Source organism: Caretta caretta, chromosome 13, assembly GCF_965140235.1.
Source record: "Caretta caretta isolate rCarCar2 chromosome 13, rCarCar1.hap1, whole genome shotgun sequence".
NCBI classification, from domain to species: domain Eukaryota; kingdom Metazoa; phylum Chordata; order Testudines; family Cheloniidae; genus Caretta; species Caretta caretta.
In genome coordinates this window covers 4,410,395-4,428,895 of record NC_134218.1, presented here as the reverse complement: position 1 = coordinate 4,428,895, position 18,501 = coordinate 4,410,395, and the positions used below count along the sequence as shown (strand labels likewise).

At 36.7% G+C, this 18,501-nt stretch overlaps 1 protein-coding gene across 6 annotated transcripts in view; it reads left to right on the top strand.

Moving 5' to 3' along the window:
* ZBTB46 (zinc finger and BTB domain containing 46) overlaps nucleotides 1-18,501 on the top strand; it is a 114,096-nt gene that overhangs the window by 66,508 nt on the left and 29,087 nt on the right. For 5 of the 6 annotated variants that reach the window (XM_048819396.2, XM_048819399.2, XM_048819398.2 and 2 more), the window contains 4 exons: nucleotides 2,671-2,952; nucleotides 10,245-10,417; nucleotides 11,630-11,681; nucleotides 11,761-18,167. In XM_048819396.2, coding sequence (XP_048675353.1) covers nucleotides 2,671-2,952; nucleotides 10,245-10,417; nucleotides 11,630-11,681; nucleotides 11,761-12,356 — 1,103 coding nt within the window. In that variant the 3' untranslated portion in view covers nucleotides 12,357-18,167. Of the gene's footprint in view, nucleotides 1-2,670; nucleotides 2,953-10,244; nucleotides 10,418-11,629; nucleotides 11,682-11,760; nucleotides 18,168-18,501 lie in introns of those variants that run through there. The other variant, XM_048819400.2, reaches the window with a different exon arrangement.

The window sequence follows — 18,501 nt, the reverse complement described above, 5'->3', positions numbered from 1 at the left end:
TCTCACCCCACTTTATCTTACAGTCCTTAATGTACAGGTTTGTCCCTTAAATGTGGGCCAGTCTCCTGTGTGGAAATCTTCTGTCTTCTCAGTGTCCTTGTTACTTGAAGCTGGGGGGGGGGGGGAAGGCCCAGCATGGGGCCACTCTGTTCTGTTTTATACCCCTAGTCCTATGTGCTTGGAAAACACAAATCTAGGCTTGTCTCATGGTGGCTGCTGAGTCCCCAGGCAAGGTTGAGCAATTCCCCGGTGTGGCCTTGTGCAAGTGAGTCATTGCTTTGTAGCTCCCTTGCTGGACAATGGCTATTGATAGTTGTTAACCAAAGCCCAGGCAGGTGTTGATCTCCCTGGTTATTGTCTTTGGGGGAGCTAATATCTGGGCAATTCCCAAACCCATAGCATATTTTAGTGACAATCATACAACACAATTCTCATAACTTCATATGCATTAATGATGTATATTTAGATGGAACAGTGGGTTTCAGCAGATCATAACCTTTCCCATGATACCTTACAAGGCATACTTTGTATCTAATATCAAAATTATATACAAATGAGGAATATGAGGGTTACAGGGTGCTCCCCTGGGGTGTAGAGTGTCACAGTATTCATCTGTCCTTAGTTCCTTAATTTTGGAATGGTTGTAGACCATCATCTAAAACGCAGTGGCTTTTAGACACTCCATGTTACAGCAATGACCAATATGTTGTTTTTTGGTCTGTTGCCAGACAGGAGATTGCAACCTTTTCTCTCTGATTTGGACCTTGTTGCTGTTATCTGTGTCACTGTCACCTCAAAATTACATTGTGGTAACGTAGAGCAGCGTGATCTAGTGGATAGAGCAGTAGACTGAGACTCAAGACCTGGATTCTATTCCTAGCTCTACCGTTAGCCTGCTCTGTGACCTTGGGCAAGCCACTTCACCTTTGTGCTCAGTTTCCCCATCTGTAAAATGGGAGTAATGATTGACTTCCTTTGTAAAGCACTTTGAGATGTAGTGATGGAAATTGCTATCTAAATTCTAATATGCTCTCCATGGGGCCACACATTAAATCCATATGAAAACTGCAGCTGGTGCTGCAACTCACCTTTTAGGTGGTATATCTTGTAAGGGAGCGCACAGCGTCAGCACTTTGATCTGCCTTGGCTGCCTATTGGTTTGAGTGATTTTTTTAGAGAGTTGGTTTTGACCTATAAAGTAATAAATCATTTGGGACCTGTCTACTGAAAAAACTGCCTCTCTGCCTGTATGATGCAGCCACACATGCACTCTGCAGAGATACAGAGCCCCCTCGGTGGGGCATTCTCAGTGATGTTCTGCTGGCTTTCCAAAATAGCCTTAATCTGTTGACTTTTAGGACCTGCTGCACCAACAATCCATTTGCTCAGGATTTTGGCAATGGCTAAATTATGTGTGTGATTGGGTTTTAGGTTTGTTTGGGTATGTTTGGCTATTTTGAATTGATGGCAAGTTAACTTTATTGTGTGTGGTCACTGTTACTCTGTTGGGTGATTATTCCTTTGTGGAATATTTTAAATAATTATGATGGCTAAAGGAATGGATGTCATTTTTTATTAGAATAAAAAACATGCAAATGTAATTTTTACAACTTTACATACATGTGTATTATCATTTTCTAACATTCTTTTCATTCTTCTGTACTTATACTAATTTTATTGTTGTAATAGTCCATTATATTTTTGACTTCTGAGGCAATTAACTATGTCGGGTGGTCTGTTTTGTCAGAAGTTTTTCACTAGTACTCACGTTAAACTTCATGTATAATATATGTTGTGCAACTGTGGTTTATGGTGTACTTTTAATATGAATGACCTCAGGGTCCACATGGAATTGTAGTAGACCTGTTGCTCAGATTTTCCAGAATCTTCATCCTGGGGGAAAAGACCAAGCCTGGAAAATTTCAGCTGGAAAGCCACAGTTTAAAGTGGCTGAAAACCATTTCTGTACTAGCTTGCTGTAATAAAATCTTAACTGTCATGGTCAGTGAAACTCTTGCTGAAGTACAGAATATGAATTGCTCAGTATAATCCAGTGAGTTACATTGATTATCTTATATTGCCTATCCATCTACATTGTTTGTGGTACCTGTGATGTAACCACCTGCTTCATAGGACAACAGTGAAGACTGCAACCCAAATTGGTAGGATCTGGTGGTGAACCTTAATTGAATTGGTTCTGATGTATCTCTTGTAATGCATATGCACTTTCTGTTTCACGATTATGGGTCATATAATATTGCTATTTACCTTCAGGCTTTCTCAAGGGATGAAAGAGTTACTCGCACTAAATTTGTTTTTCACCATGTATTTGAATAAGTCTTTAGTGGTTGGCAACAGAAAAGGCTAACAGAGTTTTTGTTTTAATCTTTGTGTAGTCCGGAAATTAGAAGCATGTGAGTTGCATGTTTTGGGTTGAGTAAAAATGTGTAACTGTTTTAATTTAAAATACGTAATGGACAATAAAAGTTGAGACCCAAACCAGAATTCTGTACCATCTACTTATGAGAGCAAAAACATAGATCCTTTCCCTATGTACTATTGGTGCCTAGCTGTTTAGTCCTAAGATTAGAAATGCACATGTGGTAGATATCTCACCTTGAAAGTTTGAATACTTTGTATGTTTCTCTAATGGTGTTTTTATTTACATAGGTGCTGATGTGACAGTGACAGAACCCAGCAATTCGGATAGCCGACTGGAGAGATCAGACCTTTACGCAAATGTTGATGAAGCACTCATAGGAGGTGATGTTAGCTACCTATCTCAGCCTCTTACCCCAGAGAAGGATGATGCACTTCAGGCTGCCACAGTTGCTAATCTGCGCGCAGCCCTCATGAGTAAGAACAGCTTGTTATCTCTGAAAGCTGACATGCTGGGAGAGGACAGTTCTCTGCTATTCGAGTACTTACCCAAAGGCACACATTCTTTATCTCGTAAGTTTATACTTTTATATTTTTGCTTAAAGATTAATTTAAAACCTAATTAGGGGAAAAGGAGGAAATTCAGGGCACTCGAGATGTATTGCTCCTTTACTATTTGTATCTAGGTTAAACTTCTGTATAAATGCACATCCCACCAGGTTTGGAATCCTGTTGTCTGTAGTGTTATGCAGCGTAACTCTAATACCAATGTTGGAAATACAAAAGGTATTAGGGAGATATTTATTACATTGATTTTGTACTTCGCGCTTATTGACAAATCACTAGCATGGCTTTACGTATTTAGAGAATATGGAATATTTAACTTTTTCAGTCAAAGAAGGGATGCTCTGTAGGATTTGGATCAAAAATGAATCAATCATAAAGCCAGGTGGGAGGGAGCTGCCACTCCAGTAAATTTTAAAAATAAAATGAGAGTTGTAGTCATGTTTGTAAACCCAACAAGCCTAATCCTTTTTTTGCTTCTTTCTTCGGATTTTCTGCATTTGGTAATGAACAAATATAGTTTCTATAGCCATACTGACTTTCGCTATTCTTGTGCACAAAGAGGGATGATACTTGTTTGTTTTGGGAATTTTTTAGGACTAAATATTTGGAATTGAGGAAGGAAGGAAAATTCATGATAGCATCTTGTAAATAGTCACTTGCACATTTGCTAGATATCTCCAAATAATCAGGGTAGAAGTGTTTACAGTGTTGCTGTATCCATGGATGCTAGAGACAAGGTAGGTGAGGACCAACTTTTGGTGAAAGAGACAAGTTTTTGAGCTTACACAGAGCTCTTCTTCAGGATAAAAGTGATCATTCTGTGTATTCATAACTTAAAACATACTTTCTTCAAATCTGAAGCATGCGGACATATAGTTCATAGGATGATTTCCTGGTTGCTTCAGGTTATGCTCTACTGGTTATGTGTACACAACATTAATAAGAACTTGAGTATATATGCTTGCCTGTATTGTAAGATAGATCTATAGTTTCTTCTATGCATAAGTCTTTTGTAAAGTGTTTTAGATTCTGTGGGGTATACAACTAAGAAAACTTCGGTGGGCTGAAGAAAATAGAAATAACAACCATATATGCTATATTGAGATGGTATTTTCAGTAGTGGGGGAGCAGAACACTGGCCGTACAAAGCAAAGCATATATACATTAGCAGTGTATATGCACTTCAGACTTCCAGAAAGGGGGCGGGGGGGTGGGGGGGATGAGATCATCATTAAGGCAGTGAATGACCCAAATAAACAAAGTGAAAAGAACATTTAGCACATATTATTTGATTTTTATTTATTTTTATTTTTGAAGCCGGAAACGATTAGGTCACCTTTAAGCTAACAATCACCTGAACTGCATGATGAATTACAGTGCAGTGGCAATGCAATTAAAAATAATGTAATGGCAAATCTTAATGTTCTTTCTCACCCCCAAAATGAAAATAATTGAATTTTTTGTTGACGTTAGTCTGATTTTTTTAAAAGTGAAAAAACTATGGGGGATTGGAAGGAGTAATCTTTTTGCAACTTGGGATTGTGTGTTTCGTTCGTTTTTGTTTTGGGAGTGATGTTTTGCTTGCTTTTTTTTTTTTTTTTTTAAATTGCTAGGGTAGTTTCTTTCCTTTGGTAATATCTCTAAGTAAATAAGTAGAATATTCTGTTCTTCAGGCTGCTCCTAGAGTGCAAATGGCCCCATTGCAGTGAAGCAGCACATGACCCTTTGTACTATCTAAACTCTTGCTGCAACTGTGTGGAGGAACCTGTAGGCAGAGTGTTCGCACAAGGGAGTTTTTGCCCTCCTTGCATTCTGTGGAAAGGGTCTCCTCACCAGGCCTACAGGTGAGGTGGAGGCTAGAAATAGGGCAGGTCCAGGGGGGAACCTGGGATCAGTGTTACAGAGATAATGTGTCATGGCCACTGCTTCTAGGAGTAATAGCATGATGAAGCAGTTTCTGCCTTCTTGGGCAAGAGAAACAGCTCTGAGAGGATGCCACACTGCAGCCCCTCATCTTGGCCCTAGATTGGCAGGTACTTGATTTCACATCCTTACGCTTTCACCAGCACATGAAATTCACCCACATAGGCCCTAATTACTTGGTCTTTATGCAAGTAAAATGAATGTCTTCTGGAGTTAAGAGAAAAAGATAATTGGTCTATACTTCTTGTCACAACTGCGCCCAAAAGCTTGGGGAGACTCATTTTACAGCTGATTGAAGCAGGGAATTGGGGCGGGGGGGGAGGGGAACCTTCTCTTTATATTTTATTAGGCTCCTTGCTGTTTATGTTAATATATCACTAGGAGCTGCTGTCATAATTTTGAGTGTACTTGTTTTATAATGGTCCATTCAATCTGAGTATCTTTTTAATGTTAATTCTTTAATGATATTTAACTCTATACACTAAAATTTCTCATTAAACTTTGTCTTGTTGTATTTGTTAAAAAACCATAAGTGATAGCTTGTTTTTAAATTCGTGTTTAGTATTAAACTCATAAATTATAATGTATCAAGTGATTAGGGCACTGCTAAGACATTCAGAACATGCAATTTAGGTTAGTAGTAGATTTTTGGATTTTTTTCCCCTCCCATTATTTCAGTTCTTTACTCTCTTTCTCAAACCCATGAGTTGAGGATTTTGTCATTTAAATCCTTGGTACTTAAAAGAAAAAAAAGAAGGAAAAAAAAAACAACAGTGAACAAAGTTCTTTTAAAAAAAAAACCCAGACATGTTATTTATTGTAGTTTTGTTTTCTATTTTATCAAATCTGAAAATGACGTGTTCTTACACCAAGCATTTCTAAATGGTTTTCACCCTGAAGCTTTAAAAAAAAAAAAAAAAGTGTGTTGGACCATCTTAACCATCTGTTGATTCAGTTGTCGTCTTGACCCAGAAAATGTTAGTGTAAGAAGATGACCTAAAATTGCTGTCCTTTTTCTGAGTAAGGTTGAGGTAAGGAGGAATAGGTTGTAAGAGTGTATTTTCTTTGTTTGAAATACTCATGAACTTTCTAAGAGAGTATAACTCTGTCACTGTTAGCGATGCAATGAGGGGAGGGAATCAGGGGGCCCAGGGTTCCCCTCTCCCCCTGGCCATTGGGAGGAAAGCGGGAAGAGGTCATGGCAGTGCCGGAGGGGTGGGGGAGACCCATACACACAAATGCATCTCTGGGGCTCCCTCCTGAGGAAAATTCTGGTTGCACCCCTGGTTGCTGTAGAAACACATGGGTTTTTTTAGTTTTTCTCTGGCATAGTTTATGCTGTTGTAAGAAGCTAATTGAGAATACATAAAGGTGCTCATCATACCTTTGCTGATTTTTCTAATGGATTTTAAACCTGGGAAATCTTTGTGCTTGGTGAGTAAAGGGAACTGCTGATTACTAAAAGGCTTAGCTTCATGTCAACTTTACTGTGGTTCTGTGTTGTAAACATTAAGCTAACAAAACAAAGTAAAAAGTTCTGTGTAAATGAACATTAATTTTAAAGGATGTACAAGCATTGTACCTTTTGTAATGATGACACTGAAAGAGAGGCATGAAATCCCTAATATTCAGCTAATGGACAATGGGAATACAGGATGATTCTTGTTACAGTGGATATTAATATATTGTGTTTAAAACAACTGAGCAGAAGGTAATGCGGTACTTGTAAACTTAACCAATTCAAATCAGCTTAAAAATAAAAGTAATAAAAAAAAAATTGATTTTCATTTCTTGCCATTCAGGTAATGCTGTAAGAAATAAATTGATCCAATTACTTTATCCATATATTCCATAGTTTAAAAAGTCAGTTACGTTTTCAGTTTTCTGGTGATTGAAGTCAACTCTCATTTTAAAAAAAATGACTCCTTTCATGTTTTCAGATTAGTCTGTTATAAAGTTCTCCATATGTCTGTTTGGCTCTTCCTGTTTACTCTCTCTGTTTGTTTATAGAAGCAATTCCTATGAAGCGTGTTATACAACAGATTGCATGGTACAAAAGGCCCTTTTTTCTTGGGCTAACCAATTAATATTTTATTTTTAGATACTCTTTGAAGCCAATAATTTATACTTTCACTAAAAGTTAAAGGAATACATTTACACAGTGGTCAGTTTTCCCAAGTGGTATTCATGTAGGCAGGGATGTTTTCTTACAAGATTTAGAGGAGAGTTGATGTCATTTTAAGCATGTCATAATGATCTTGGCATTTCAATTTAAGTTTTCTACAGGAGTTTCCTGTTAAATCTGTTTGTGCTCTTGAAAATAGCATCCTCCATTGCCATGTTGCTATCAGTGAGATCTTCTATGCATATTTTTCCATGAACAATGCTGACCACAGGACAATTGATAGTTTTAATTTCTGATTAAGAAAATTGTCTTGCTTCCTTGAAAAAATTTAAAGAAAAAAATAATCTTACCATTTCTTACTATATTAGCAAGAATTAATTAAAATCTAAACGCAGATGCTGTTTACTTACTTGCATGCATAGTACAGAATATCAATGATATACCTTCATTTGATACTTGCAATTGGTGGAAACAAACAAGTAGTTATTAATTATTGTTGTTATGTATCTATTTTATGCTGCATATGTTTTCTTTCCATTTTCAGGAGTGGCATATTGTTTTCCCTTATTCTCCAAAAAATTGCCCATTCCATCAGCCTTCACTGTTGCTTTAATAAGTGGGCAGCTGTTTACTTCACATTCAATACCAAGCACAGCTTCCTAAGGGAATTACGAAAGCTAAGCTACTGTTTCTTTCTTTGTCAAAGTTCAGACTACATTTAGCCTGAAGTGGACTCCTGATGTAAGTTCTCTAGAGTCACAATGCAGAACTGCAATGTAAACAGGGCAATCTGCATCAGTATTGTAGATTTAATCAGAACACCAGTTAATCTCATATTTGTGTAGGTGGACAGTGATTGTGCAATTACCTAAAGTAGTGTAATACTATAAATCTAATTTTTCCCCCCGATTCATTTGAATATTGAAAATATTTTTTACTCTGTATCTCAAAGAAGATGTATTAGAATTGGAAAAGGTACAGAGAAGGGCAACAAAAATGATTAATAGTATGGAACAGCTTCCACAAGAAGAGAGATTAAAAAGACTGGGACTTTTCATCTTGGAAAAGAGATGACTAAGGGATATGAGAGAGGTCTATAAAATAATGAATGGTGTGGATAAAGTGAATAAGGAAGTGTGATTTACTCTTTCACATAACACAGGAATTGGGTCACCCAGTGAAATTAATAGGCAACAGGTTTAAAACAAACATAAGGAAATTCTTCACAAAATGCACAGTCAACCTGTGGAACTCATTGCCAGGGGCTGTTGTGAAGGCCAGACCTATAACAGGATTCAAAAAAGAATTAGATAAGTTCATGCAGAGTAGGTCCATCAATGGCTGTTAGCCAAGAAGGTGAGGGATGCAACCCTGTGCTCTAGATGTCCCTAGCCTCTGGCTGCCAGAAGCTGGGACTGGACAACAGGGATGGATCACTTAATGATTGCCTGTTCTGTGCATTCTCTCTGAAGCATCTGGCGTTGGCCACTGTCGGTAGACAGGATACTGGGCTGGATGGACCATTGGTCTGATCCAGTAGGCCGTTCTTACATTCGTATGTACTCTCCATGTGTTCTTGAAACTGCCACAGACCATTGCCCAGTCACAAGGAAATCACATAAGTTGTAATGGTAAATTAAGACAAGAAATCCACCTGTTTATAACTGGAGATAGTAACTTAATTTAATTTTGCCTTATTACTGCATACATTTAGTTTTTCTTGGCATTCTTCACTGCCGTGCAATGTTTATTGTTAAATAGAAGGAAAGCTTAAAAATATTCTCTTCTCATCACTCCTGAATGTAACTAACTAAACTGTGAGAGTAACTTTAATACAGAAGACCAAAACAGAGGAGGCCAAACCAGAGGATAGTAAGAAGTGCAAGAGTAGCTGTGGTGTTTCATTTGAACGAAAAATTAAATAAACTGAGGAAGTAATGGGGAGTCCTTATTAGAAGGCATCTTAAAGTCACTTTAATCTTTTTTAGTATTTAATAAAAATGTTAGGCTGCTGTGTTTTGGGACGGGTGGTTTAAGAAAGAAACTCTTACCAGTTTCAGTGGAATGCTTCGTTGTAATTTTGATTAAGTTGTATCTTTTGTGAAATAATTGTTCATGCCATGCGACTTAACATTTGCACGTATTTAATAATTTGATGAAAATTATGCTAAGTTTTTATACACCTTGTTTGCGATCTTGCAAGCAAATTATTGTACTCTTGTAATAAGAATAAAAAGCCTTTGAAAGGACGTAAAGTATTTAAAATTCTGCTTTTTTTACAGCTTAGTTTACAAAACCATATTTAACAGTGCATATATAGTATTTGTTCCTGTTGATTTTGCCCACTTTCTTTTCACAAGCAGTGGTTTGTGAGGTTGAAATGAGGCAACAATTAAGATGGCTGTTAAGGTTTAATTAACAATTTTAAACTTATATAGCCATTTGTCTTAGTCAAAACATTGTTGTATATTTTCACCATTGACTGTCAACATACTTTCTGAGTACTGTATACCATTTAGCTGCTGTCACAACATGAACAAAGGGGTTTACTTTTATTTTGTCTGGCACAGCAAAAATAAGTTGGCCTTTTAGTGGCCAGTCAATATTCTTTTCCCTTAAACTTTAGTAGAGGTTTAGAATGTAACACTTTTTAGGGTTTAATTATGCAACCGTGAACAAGTCTCTTAAGTTCTCTGCTCTCCCAATCATAAAATGTAGGTAATGCTTTCTCACCTTTGCAAAGCACTTTGAGATCTCGGATTAAGCATACTATATAAAACAAATTATTTTATTTATTTATTTATTATGGTTAAATGTTGATCTTAAGGCTTTGACAGAAGTTTTAAAGACAGTTATATGGATAGTTGATCATTTTTGTATATGTTCATGGAGAACTTAGAGATATATGTTTAAAATAGTATTTGTGAAAGCAGTGTATTTCAGAGATGTAATTGTTCAGAATATTTGTGCTACCTTTTGCTTCTTTCTCCCATGTGACTCTCTTTAGTGACCATTTTGCTGCTGTGAGATATAACCCCCACCACATACATCACATGCAGACAACTGGCATTTTGGGTGGGGAGGCTGGTTTTAAAAACACAAAAGGCCTGCATCACTACACTGCTGCGTTTCCTTCCCACTGACAGAAGATAAACTGCAAGTGCTCATTCACTACCTTTTCAGGGCCTTTTTTAAAACCACCAGCTGGTGCTAGTTCACGTGGGTGAGACTCGTTTCCTGTGTTCCCCAGGGCCTGGTGCCAACTTGAATCGTTCAAGGGGCGAATTTGATGGCAAAGTGGAAGCACCATCTCCCCTGCTGCCTTCATCACACCTTGCCACTCAGAGCCCCCCTGTGATCTCCTGTTCTGGTGAAATGTCACCAGAAACCATGATAAAAGGAAAGCTGTCTTCCTCGGCTCAGGTAAGATCAAGAGATAGCTGCAAAAATTTGTAAATGTTAAAGGGTTTTAACACACATTCTCCTTAGTAGAAAAATGTGACCATCGTATTTTATACTTTTACCATGTCACACTAGCGAGTTAGATTTTCAAAATACAGTTAGTTTGAAATTTCAGGAAAAAAAAATCCAGATTTGCTCCTGGGCTGGGTTAAGAGCTAATATTTTCCTAATTTTGCAGATCACTTTCCCTTTTCTTCCTTTCCTGAATGGAACATGCATCCAAAAGTAATTAGTATTTTTTTAAAAAATGGCAGGTGTGCTTTTTATTGTAAAAACCATTAAAATTTATAATACAGTATAGGGATGCTTGAACACACAGGTGTCCAGTGTGCTTTTTTACTCATTATTTAAACATGGATAGAAGCAGGGATTGCTTTCCATAACGGAAAAGTTTCTGAACTAAAATATGTAGCTCTCAGTAATGAGTTACATTTTAAAATATTTTTGAATTAGATATTTGCCTCCTTGTTAAACAAATGGAGTAAAATACAGCTCTTCTTTTGCAGTCACCTTAGAAAAAAATCACTTGGTAAGAAAGGTTAATTTACCACCCCACCCTGTCCCCAATCTCTGAGAAACCTGCCCAGACTACATCATCTGCTCTATTCCATAGACAGAGTCACTGTCTGCCATGCAATGGCATAGTGCAAACTGCTTATGCAAAAATCAGCTTGTATTTATAATTCAAATCAGTCATATCGTATAGTCTTAACATAAAAGAAACTGAGGAGAGCATGCTTTTGCTTGATATGGATATTTCTCTATGGAAAGAAAAATAGCAGTAAAGGGTTAAGGGCAAAGTTAAGTACCTGGATCCATACGCCACCTCCTAAATAAAAGTAGCTTGACTTTCAGAATTGCTCTGCACCCATGGTTCCCATTAAGTTGAAGGAAGCTGTGTGTGTTAGGCAACTCTGAAAATTGAACCACATTTACTTACGAGCCCAACTGTGAATTTAAATTCCCTATCTAAGTCCCCTTCTTTATGCTCCAAACTTGAAAATTCTGACCTCCATTTCTAAATTTTATTAATGAAAAGTTTGTAAAAGAGAAATTAGTTATTGCTGAATAGAATGCTAGATCTCTGTTTAAAGAAGTGGAGGGCTGGTGGGTGGGTGAAAAATATTTTTCTGTGTGTGTTTATTTTAACTTAATTGAACTTTTCATTTGCAGGTCCCCTATGATGGATTTTTAGCACTGTGGCAGTTTGGCAACTCTGACACAGGTAAATGGAGAGAACAATACCTTTAATAGAAAATTATTTTATACTTAAAGTCATTAACGTGTGTGTGTTTCTGTTTTAGATATAAATGTTTCAAGATGTGAAGATATGGACTTAACCAATGAAGGCCTGTTCTTGGATTCACTCTTAACCAAGAGACTGACTTGTGCTTTCTGCAGGAGGGTTTTTGAGTGCACTGAAAAGTTGAAGGAGCACATACACGAGCATGCTTTTTCCATGATTCTTCCTTTTGACTTAATTGACTGTGCCAGACCTGTGCTCATTGGCCTCACTGATCATATGTCCCAGGATCAGCTTGCCCGTTTCCAGTGTTCTAAGTGCCCTGCAAGCTTTACACTAAAATCAAATATGGATAGGCATGAAAAGACAATCCACTTTAACCACAAGAAGATGCAGTGCCCTGACTGCTTAAAACTCTTTCGAGACAAGACAGATCTGAACCGGCATCTTATGTCTGTGCACTCAGATGAACGTACCTTTGTGTGTCTCTTTTGCAGCAAAGGTTTTGGCACACAAAAGAATCTCACTACTCATATAAAAGTGTGTTACCTGGGCTCTGCCCAGCCAATTGGTGAAGAAGTTCTGGATAGTGTGGATCAAAATCAGGAACCTGACGTCGTCTATCAAAGCTGTATTAAGGAAATGAGAAAATCATGAGATTGGAGGGAGATGGGATCCCATGTTTTAGGCATTTATTTTTTATTAAATACATAAATTAAGAGGAGTATATTGCTGCTTTGTTACTTGCTGAGAATGGGTTTACCATTGGATAAACTGGTTTCAGAGTAGCAGCCGTGTTAGTCTGTATTCACAAAAAGAAAAGGAGTACTTGTGGCACCATAGAGACTAACAAATTTATTTGAGCATAAGCTTTCGTGAGCTACAGCTCACTTCATAATGCTTCTGATGAAGTGAGCTGTAGCTCACGAAACCTTGTGCTCAAATAAATTGATTAGTCTCTAAGGTGCCACTAGTACTCCTTTTCTTATTGGATAAACTGTAACACTGTAATAATTCCCAGATATTGGACAGATTGGTCAGGCACTATTTCAGCTCCAGATTTTGTAAACTAAAAACTCTAATTAGAATCAAGCTGCAATTTTGTGTAAGAATATTTGTGATAGATAATATAATGGTATTTTGGATTACTCATGATTAGAGATCGCATTCCTTTAAAATTTTTACATGTCATTTTTAACAACTTTGGCTTGTGTATTTTTTTAATATAAGCTCAAGCCTTTAGAGAAGATTTAATTGGTTATACAAAGATAATGTTTTAAGGATAATTAACTTTTTATTTATTTTTAAAAGCAGTTTTAAAAGATTCCTTTGTAAAGATAGCAATTTAGAGCAATATGTTTTATGCAGTCCCTATGTACTGTGAGGGTCTGTATGAATGGAAATGATCAGTGATTGTAAACATTTGCTTGGTTTAAAATTCTGCTTTATAGGTTCTGTTTAAAATAGTCTCAAAAGGATTATTGAGAAGTATACAGGATAACTGCATTTGGGAGTAGAAGAAGGCATGTCTCTGTGTCGACTTTATCATCTAAGGAGATTTCCCCCTCTGATGTTAGGCATTACACAGTTGAACTATAAGCTTGTTCTGCACGGCAGCTAAAGTGAATCTGTTCTGAGAAGTACAAATTCCAGCAGATGTCAGGCATGGGTAGAGGAATATAGTCCTACCAGAAGAGGTGAAACTGGCCTGCTGTTTCAAAAAATTTGATTATGGCATTTTGAGATTTTTTTTTTTTTAAACTTCCTTTGGCTTCCTGCCAATGTACCATGTATGTACACTCAGCCACCTCCTCTTTCCTAAAGCACTCTGATTGTTGCCTGTATTAGATGAGAAACTCTGTTGAACCACTGTGACAAATATGTCTGCTTTGCTGAATGATGTCTTCATTTATACTAGTTTTAAAAACCACATAAAACTTCTGGAATGCTATTGGACAAAGATTAGATTTGTATTGCATCAAACAGATTATAAAAGAAACAGAACAATGAAAGACCTGAGCTTTGCAATTGCACAACTGTGGGATGGAGCTTGGGTGACCAGACAGCAAGTGTGAAAAATCGGGACAGGGAGTGGGGGGTAATAGGAACCTATATAGGAAAAAGACCGAAAAATTGGGACTGTCCCTATAAAATTGGGACATCTGGTCACCCTAGATGGAGCTGCTAGTTCCATCTCTGGTCCAAACTACCAGTTAATGAAAGTACTTTGCTATCACCAAATGCCACAAGCTATTTATAAAGAAGTCCAGTTTTCTGTATCATATTAAGAAACTCTGTGCTACTTGGGCATATGTTCTATACTAGGGTTTTTTTAAAAATTGCTGCAGGTTTAAGAACATTTGATTATTTAGTATGCTGCTGAATGTTACCTGGAGTTATTTTTTATATTTATGAGTAAGAATGTGGCATTCAAAAACTAAGTTTCTTCAAGTCTTTTAACTCCATCAGTTTGTTCTGTACATTGTGGTTGAGCTAGCCAAATTGAATGTACATAAAAACAGATCCTGTTGCTCCAAAAAGCCTATATAGTGGAGACCGTGGAACTTGAAAATCAGACACTGTTACTGGAAGGTTGAAGTCTTAATATAGTTCCCATTTAATTACTTCGGTTCAATTATTTGAAAGCTGTGAACTGTTTAACTCATAGCTTGCTGTTTATTTTCATACAAATACATATTAGTTTAATTACTCTAACAATTGCTGTAGTTTAAGGCACAGTAAGAGTGCGTTTCAAATACTCTGTGTGCAATGCACAAGTTGTCAGCAACTTAGTTTGGTGCTTAAGTGTTATGTAGTGTGTAGGGGTTAATTTGTATATTGGTTTTTTTGATATGTGACACAACATAAATAGAAAGCAATAACAAAAGTTTTAGAAGTAGTAGTCCTGTGATTTCTCCGAAGTTCTCTTGTAGCATGGCCATACCTCAGGAAAACAAGGCAAGGAAATGCTTAGTTTTGCACAAACAATATAGTATACTTGTAGCGTGATTAAACATTAAGGGCCACATTCTTTAGCTTGCTAAATCCACTTTGCAAGCTACACAAAGTGGGCATAAAACAGCTGGAGATGGCCAGTGGAGAATTTCTCATGTGGAGGAACTGTCCACCAGTGGGAAGCTGGAAGAGGTGGCTCCACCATCCCCAACATGGAGAGGAAGTGGCGCCTTCTAGAGCACTGCTCTGCTACACTCAGTCCTTCTCTGGTGTAAATTATATCTGCTTCACTGCAGCTCTAATTTGCACCAGAGCTGGGTGGCAGCTTAGGGCCAGGGAGCCACAAACCACTCCACCTCACCCCCATCCCCAATGTGCCTGAGCAGATCACAGACAGTTTGAGTCTGTTCCTGTGTAACTATTACAGCACGTGTCATGTTAATTGATACAGCAAGAAAGCCATATTAAACTCTCTCTTGTCCATATAATGCTTTCCCCTTATTGATTATTGATATATATGTAAATATGGCTTAGAATCAACCTGCTCCTCCTGTTATGAACATGACTAATCTGCCTGTTTGATATTTGGCAATAGCTAAGTAAATTTACTGTGCTGTTTGGCAGATGGGAGAGGAGGTGGGAAAGAACTAAGCAGTGAGAGGGAACTGTGAAAAAGCTCTCTGCCCCCATGAGAAATATCTGTGGCATTCTGGAAGCAGAAAATGAGGGCTTATCTAGACCGTATCAGAAAAGGAACATGAATAACCACAGCATACCTAAAAGGGCTGCTGTCACATGACAGAGTCATAGTCATAGAGTTTAAGGCAACAGGGGGCTACTAGAGGGTCAGACCTCTTTATCGCAGGCCACCAGCACCCTCACACTAATCCCAACTAACCCAAAGTATTACAACCCATAGGAAGTTAGACTGTTATGTGCCACAGGCAGATATAATGGCCATATTAAATACTTACTGGGAGCGGGGGTTTCCCCCTGTATTAGGGAATTAATACCTGTGTAACATCAGTCACAAATCTCGATCCTATCTGATTTCTTCAGTGATGCTACGGTTCAGTCATTAGAAATCAAATTGCCACAATGGTAATAAATGTAATGAAACACATAAGGAACTGTTAAAGTCACTGAATACATCTTATAAATAGAAGGAGTAGGTGGATCATGAAAGAAGACCCTTGATCATTTCCTCTGCTTTTCTCTCATTCTAACCAATGCCCCTGTGGGTTCTCTGATTTTTGTTAATGTTTTCTGTTAGCATTTTCTGCAGAGTTTGCTGTTTTGATGTTTTTAAGTCTGTCCTTTATTATTTTGTGTTATTCTTTGTGAAAATGTCTAGATAACATTCTTTCAACTAGATTAGCCCTCTCCTTTCCCTAATGTTTAAGGGACTTGATTAAATTAATTTAACATCCAAATGAGATCACATAGCAGTGGAAGAAATTATTTTCTATTAGACAGGTTAAGTAGGCATTTTATTGTAATATGTACAGTCAATACCGATCGTATTGATTCCTGGCACCTGTGCAAATACTTATCCAACTTTTTGAGTGACTTGCAAGTTCTTGTCTTCACAGGTAGGAGCAAATTAATTAAAAAAAACACAAACATTAGAATTTCAGGGAACAATATAGCAAATGTTTATATAAACATGTAATAGAAAACTTTCTTAAACTTGTATTTTTAAATTCAAAATTGGGAAGTAGGAGATGATGTGATAGGGATTATTGGTTTTACCATGTAAATAACAAAAGATATAGTTTAAGCTTAAAATGCAGTCTAATGTGTAAAATGAAGGGGAAAAAACTTGCCTCAAGCTATTTTGTGAAACACTTCTTGGCATCCAAAAGATTCAGTATTCCAATAATTGTCATGCAGTAACACAGCATATGCATAAATTACAGACTTGTAGAATAAAATTTAGTTTTATATAGCATCTTTATGCAATAGTTATGCAGTATTTTACAAAACAGCTGCTGGTATTGATGTAACTGTATAGGAAATGTAGCAGCTGTTTCTGAGAGCGAGAATTTTGGTCAGGAAACAAGTTGTCCCTTTAATTTAAAAAAAAATTAATTTCCATAGAATCAGAAGAAATTGCTTTTGGTTTAACATCTTGTCTTAAGGATGGCAGTGCTAATAACACACCAAATGAAATAATATATTGCAGTCTTGCAGTAATGAGAGTATATTTGGGTGGACAACTGAAGCAGGGGAATGCCAAACAATATGTGGCACAGAAATGATCTAGTTACTGCACAGGATTCCAGAAATTCTGTCTCCATAATTTGGGCTTTGAATTATAAACATATCTTTTTGGAGGTCCTGACAGTAGCAATCAGCAATAAAGAGAAAAAATTATGAATAATTGTTGCAAATGAGATTAGCAACATATTAAGAAAGCATAAATTTAGCTGTAGGTTTTTTTGGTGGGGAGGGTGTTGACTACAAATCTTCCAAACTGCAGACAAACCTTACAATAAAATGTCTTCTGTAGTTCATGTGATGCTAAATGAAATGGGTTCCCTTTATCACTGAGTTAGCGTGCATATTCTAAACTAGAGTGGAAATAACATCATTGATGTGAGTATGTTACATGATAGGACTAATGCATATAAACTTTGTACAACCGGTTGTTTTCCTATATCATCTACGCATTTGTCTCTGTTTAGCAGTGATAGTCGATAGACCAGATTTATGCTTTTTAAAAAAGTCTTTATCTTTCACCATTGGGAACTTGTTTGGAGTTTTAGATTTGCAAACAGGTTTTTTTAAAAGATCGTATGCAGGAAATGCATGTACAAACCAGGATAGTGTTAAACCTGCACATCACTTTTTCAGGTAGGAAAGTGGGAGGGGAGCTAACATGTATTAGCAAGAAGAGAATTCTAAAAATGTAAAACAATGAAAATTTACCTCAGTGAAACAAGATAGATAACTTGAGACAGTAATGCCAAAGTTTTTGTAGTGTTGCTGGATAACTTTTTTTAAAATGCTCATTTTATATAAATGAATTTATTAAATTATTTATTTTTGCAGTTTTTGTTCAAAATACAACTCTGTTCGTAATGCATATTTCATTTCTTGGTACTATTCTTCATGTATTTGCCATGTATCGTTGCTGGTAATGATTTTGGTAATCTGGTCAATGGTCATTTCTTTGTTTACAGATGCTGCTATTCTTAAGTGTTGTAAATATTTAATATTAGCCTTTTTATTTAGGGCAAATAGTTTGTACATTGAAACTTTGTCATTTAGACCAAAAAATGCATTGTATGTCCATACCGAGGTTAATATATTATTGACTAAATATATGTGCTTATAGGCATGTGTGTTTAACAGATAGATAGTACTGTGAAACTCTAAAATGAAACTGTGTATTACAGTTTTTCTAATGATGCTTTTATTTTTCAAGTTTTTAGATTATAGATGCAGAAATAAAAATATATGGATATTTGACAAAATATTTAGTTTTTAATAAAATTATAACTGCAAAAATTATTGTCCTCTGTCTGTTTAATCTTAAGTAAACGGCAAAATTTGTCGTATGCACTGAGATTCGTTGTAATACCCAAAGCAGTGAATTTGAGCGATATTATCATAAAATGTTCTGGATCTGTTATTTGAAACGGTGTTTGTATCTGAATTTAACATAAAACTTTCACATCTTTCTCTTGGTAAGCAGAAATAGTTAAAGTGGTTCAATCTGTTTTCACCATTCTCTCAAAGCTTTTGTGCCTGGTTTTTCCATACTGTTTAGGTATCCAAATACACGCATTATTTGCATGGATTTGCTATGACCATGCATCCAAAGTGACGTAAATGGACATTT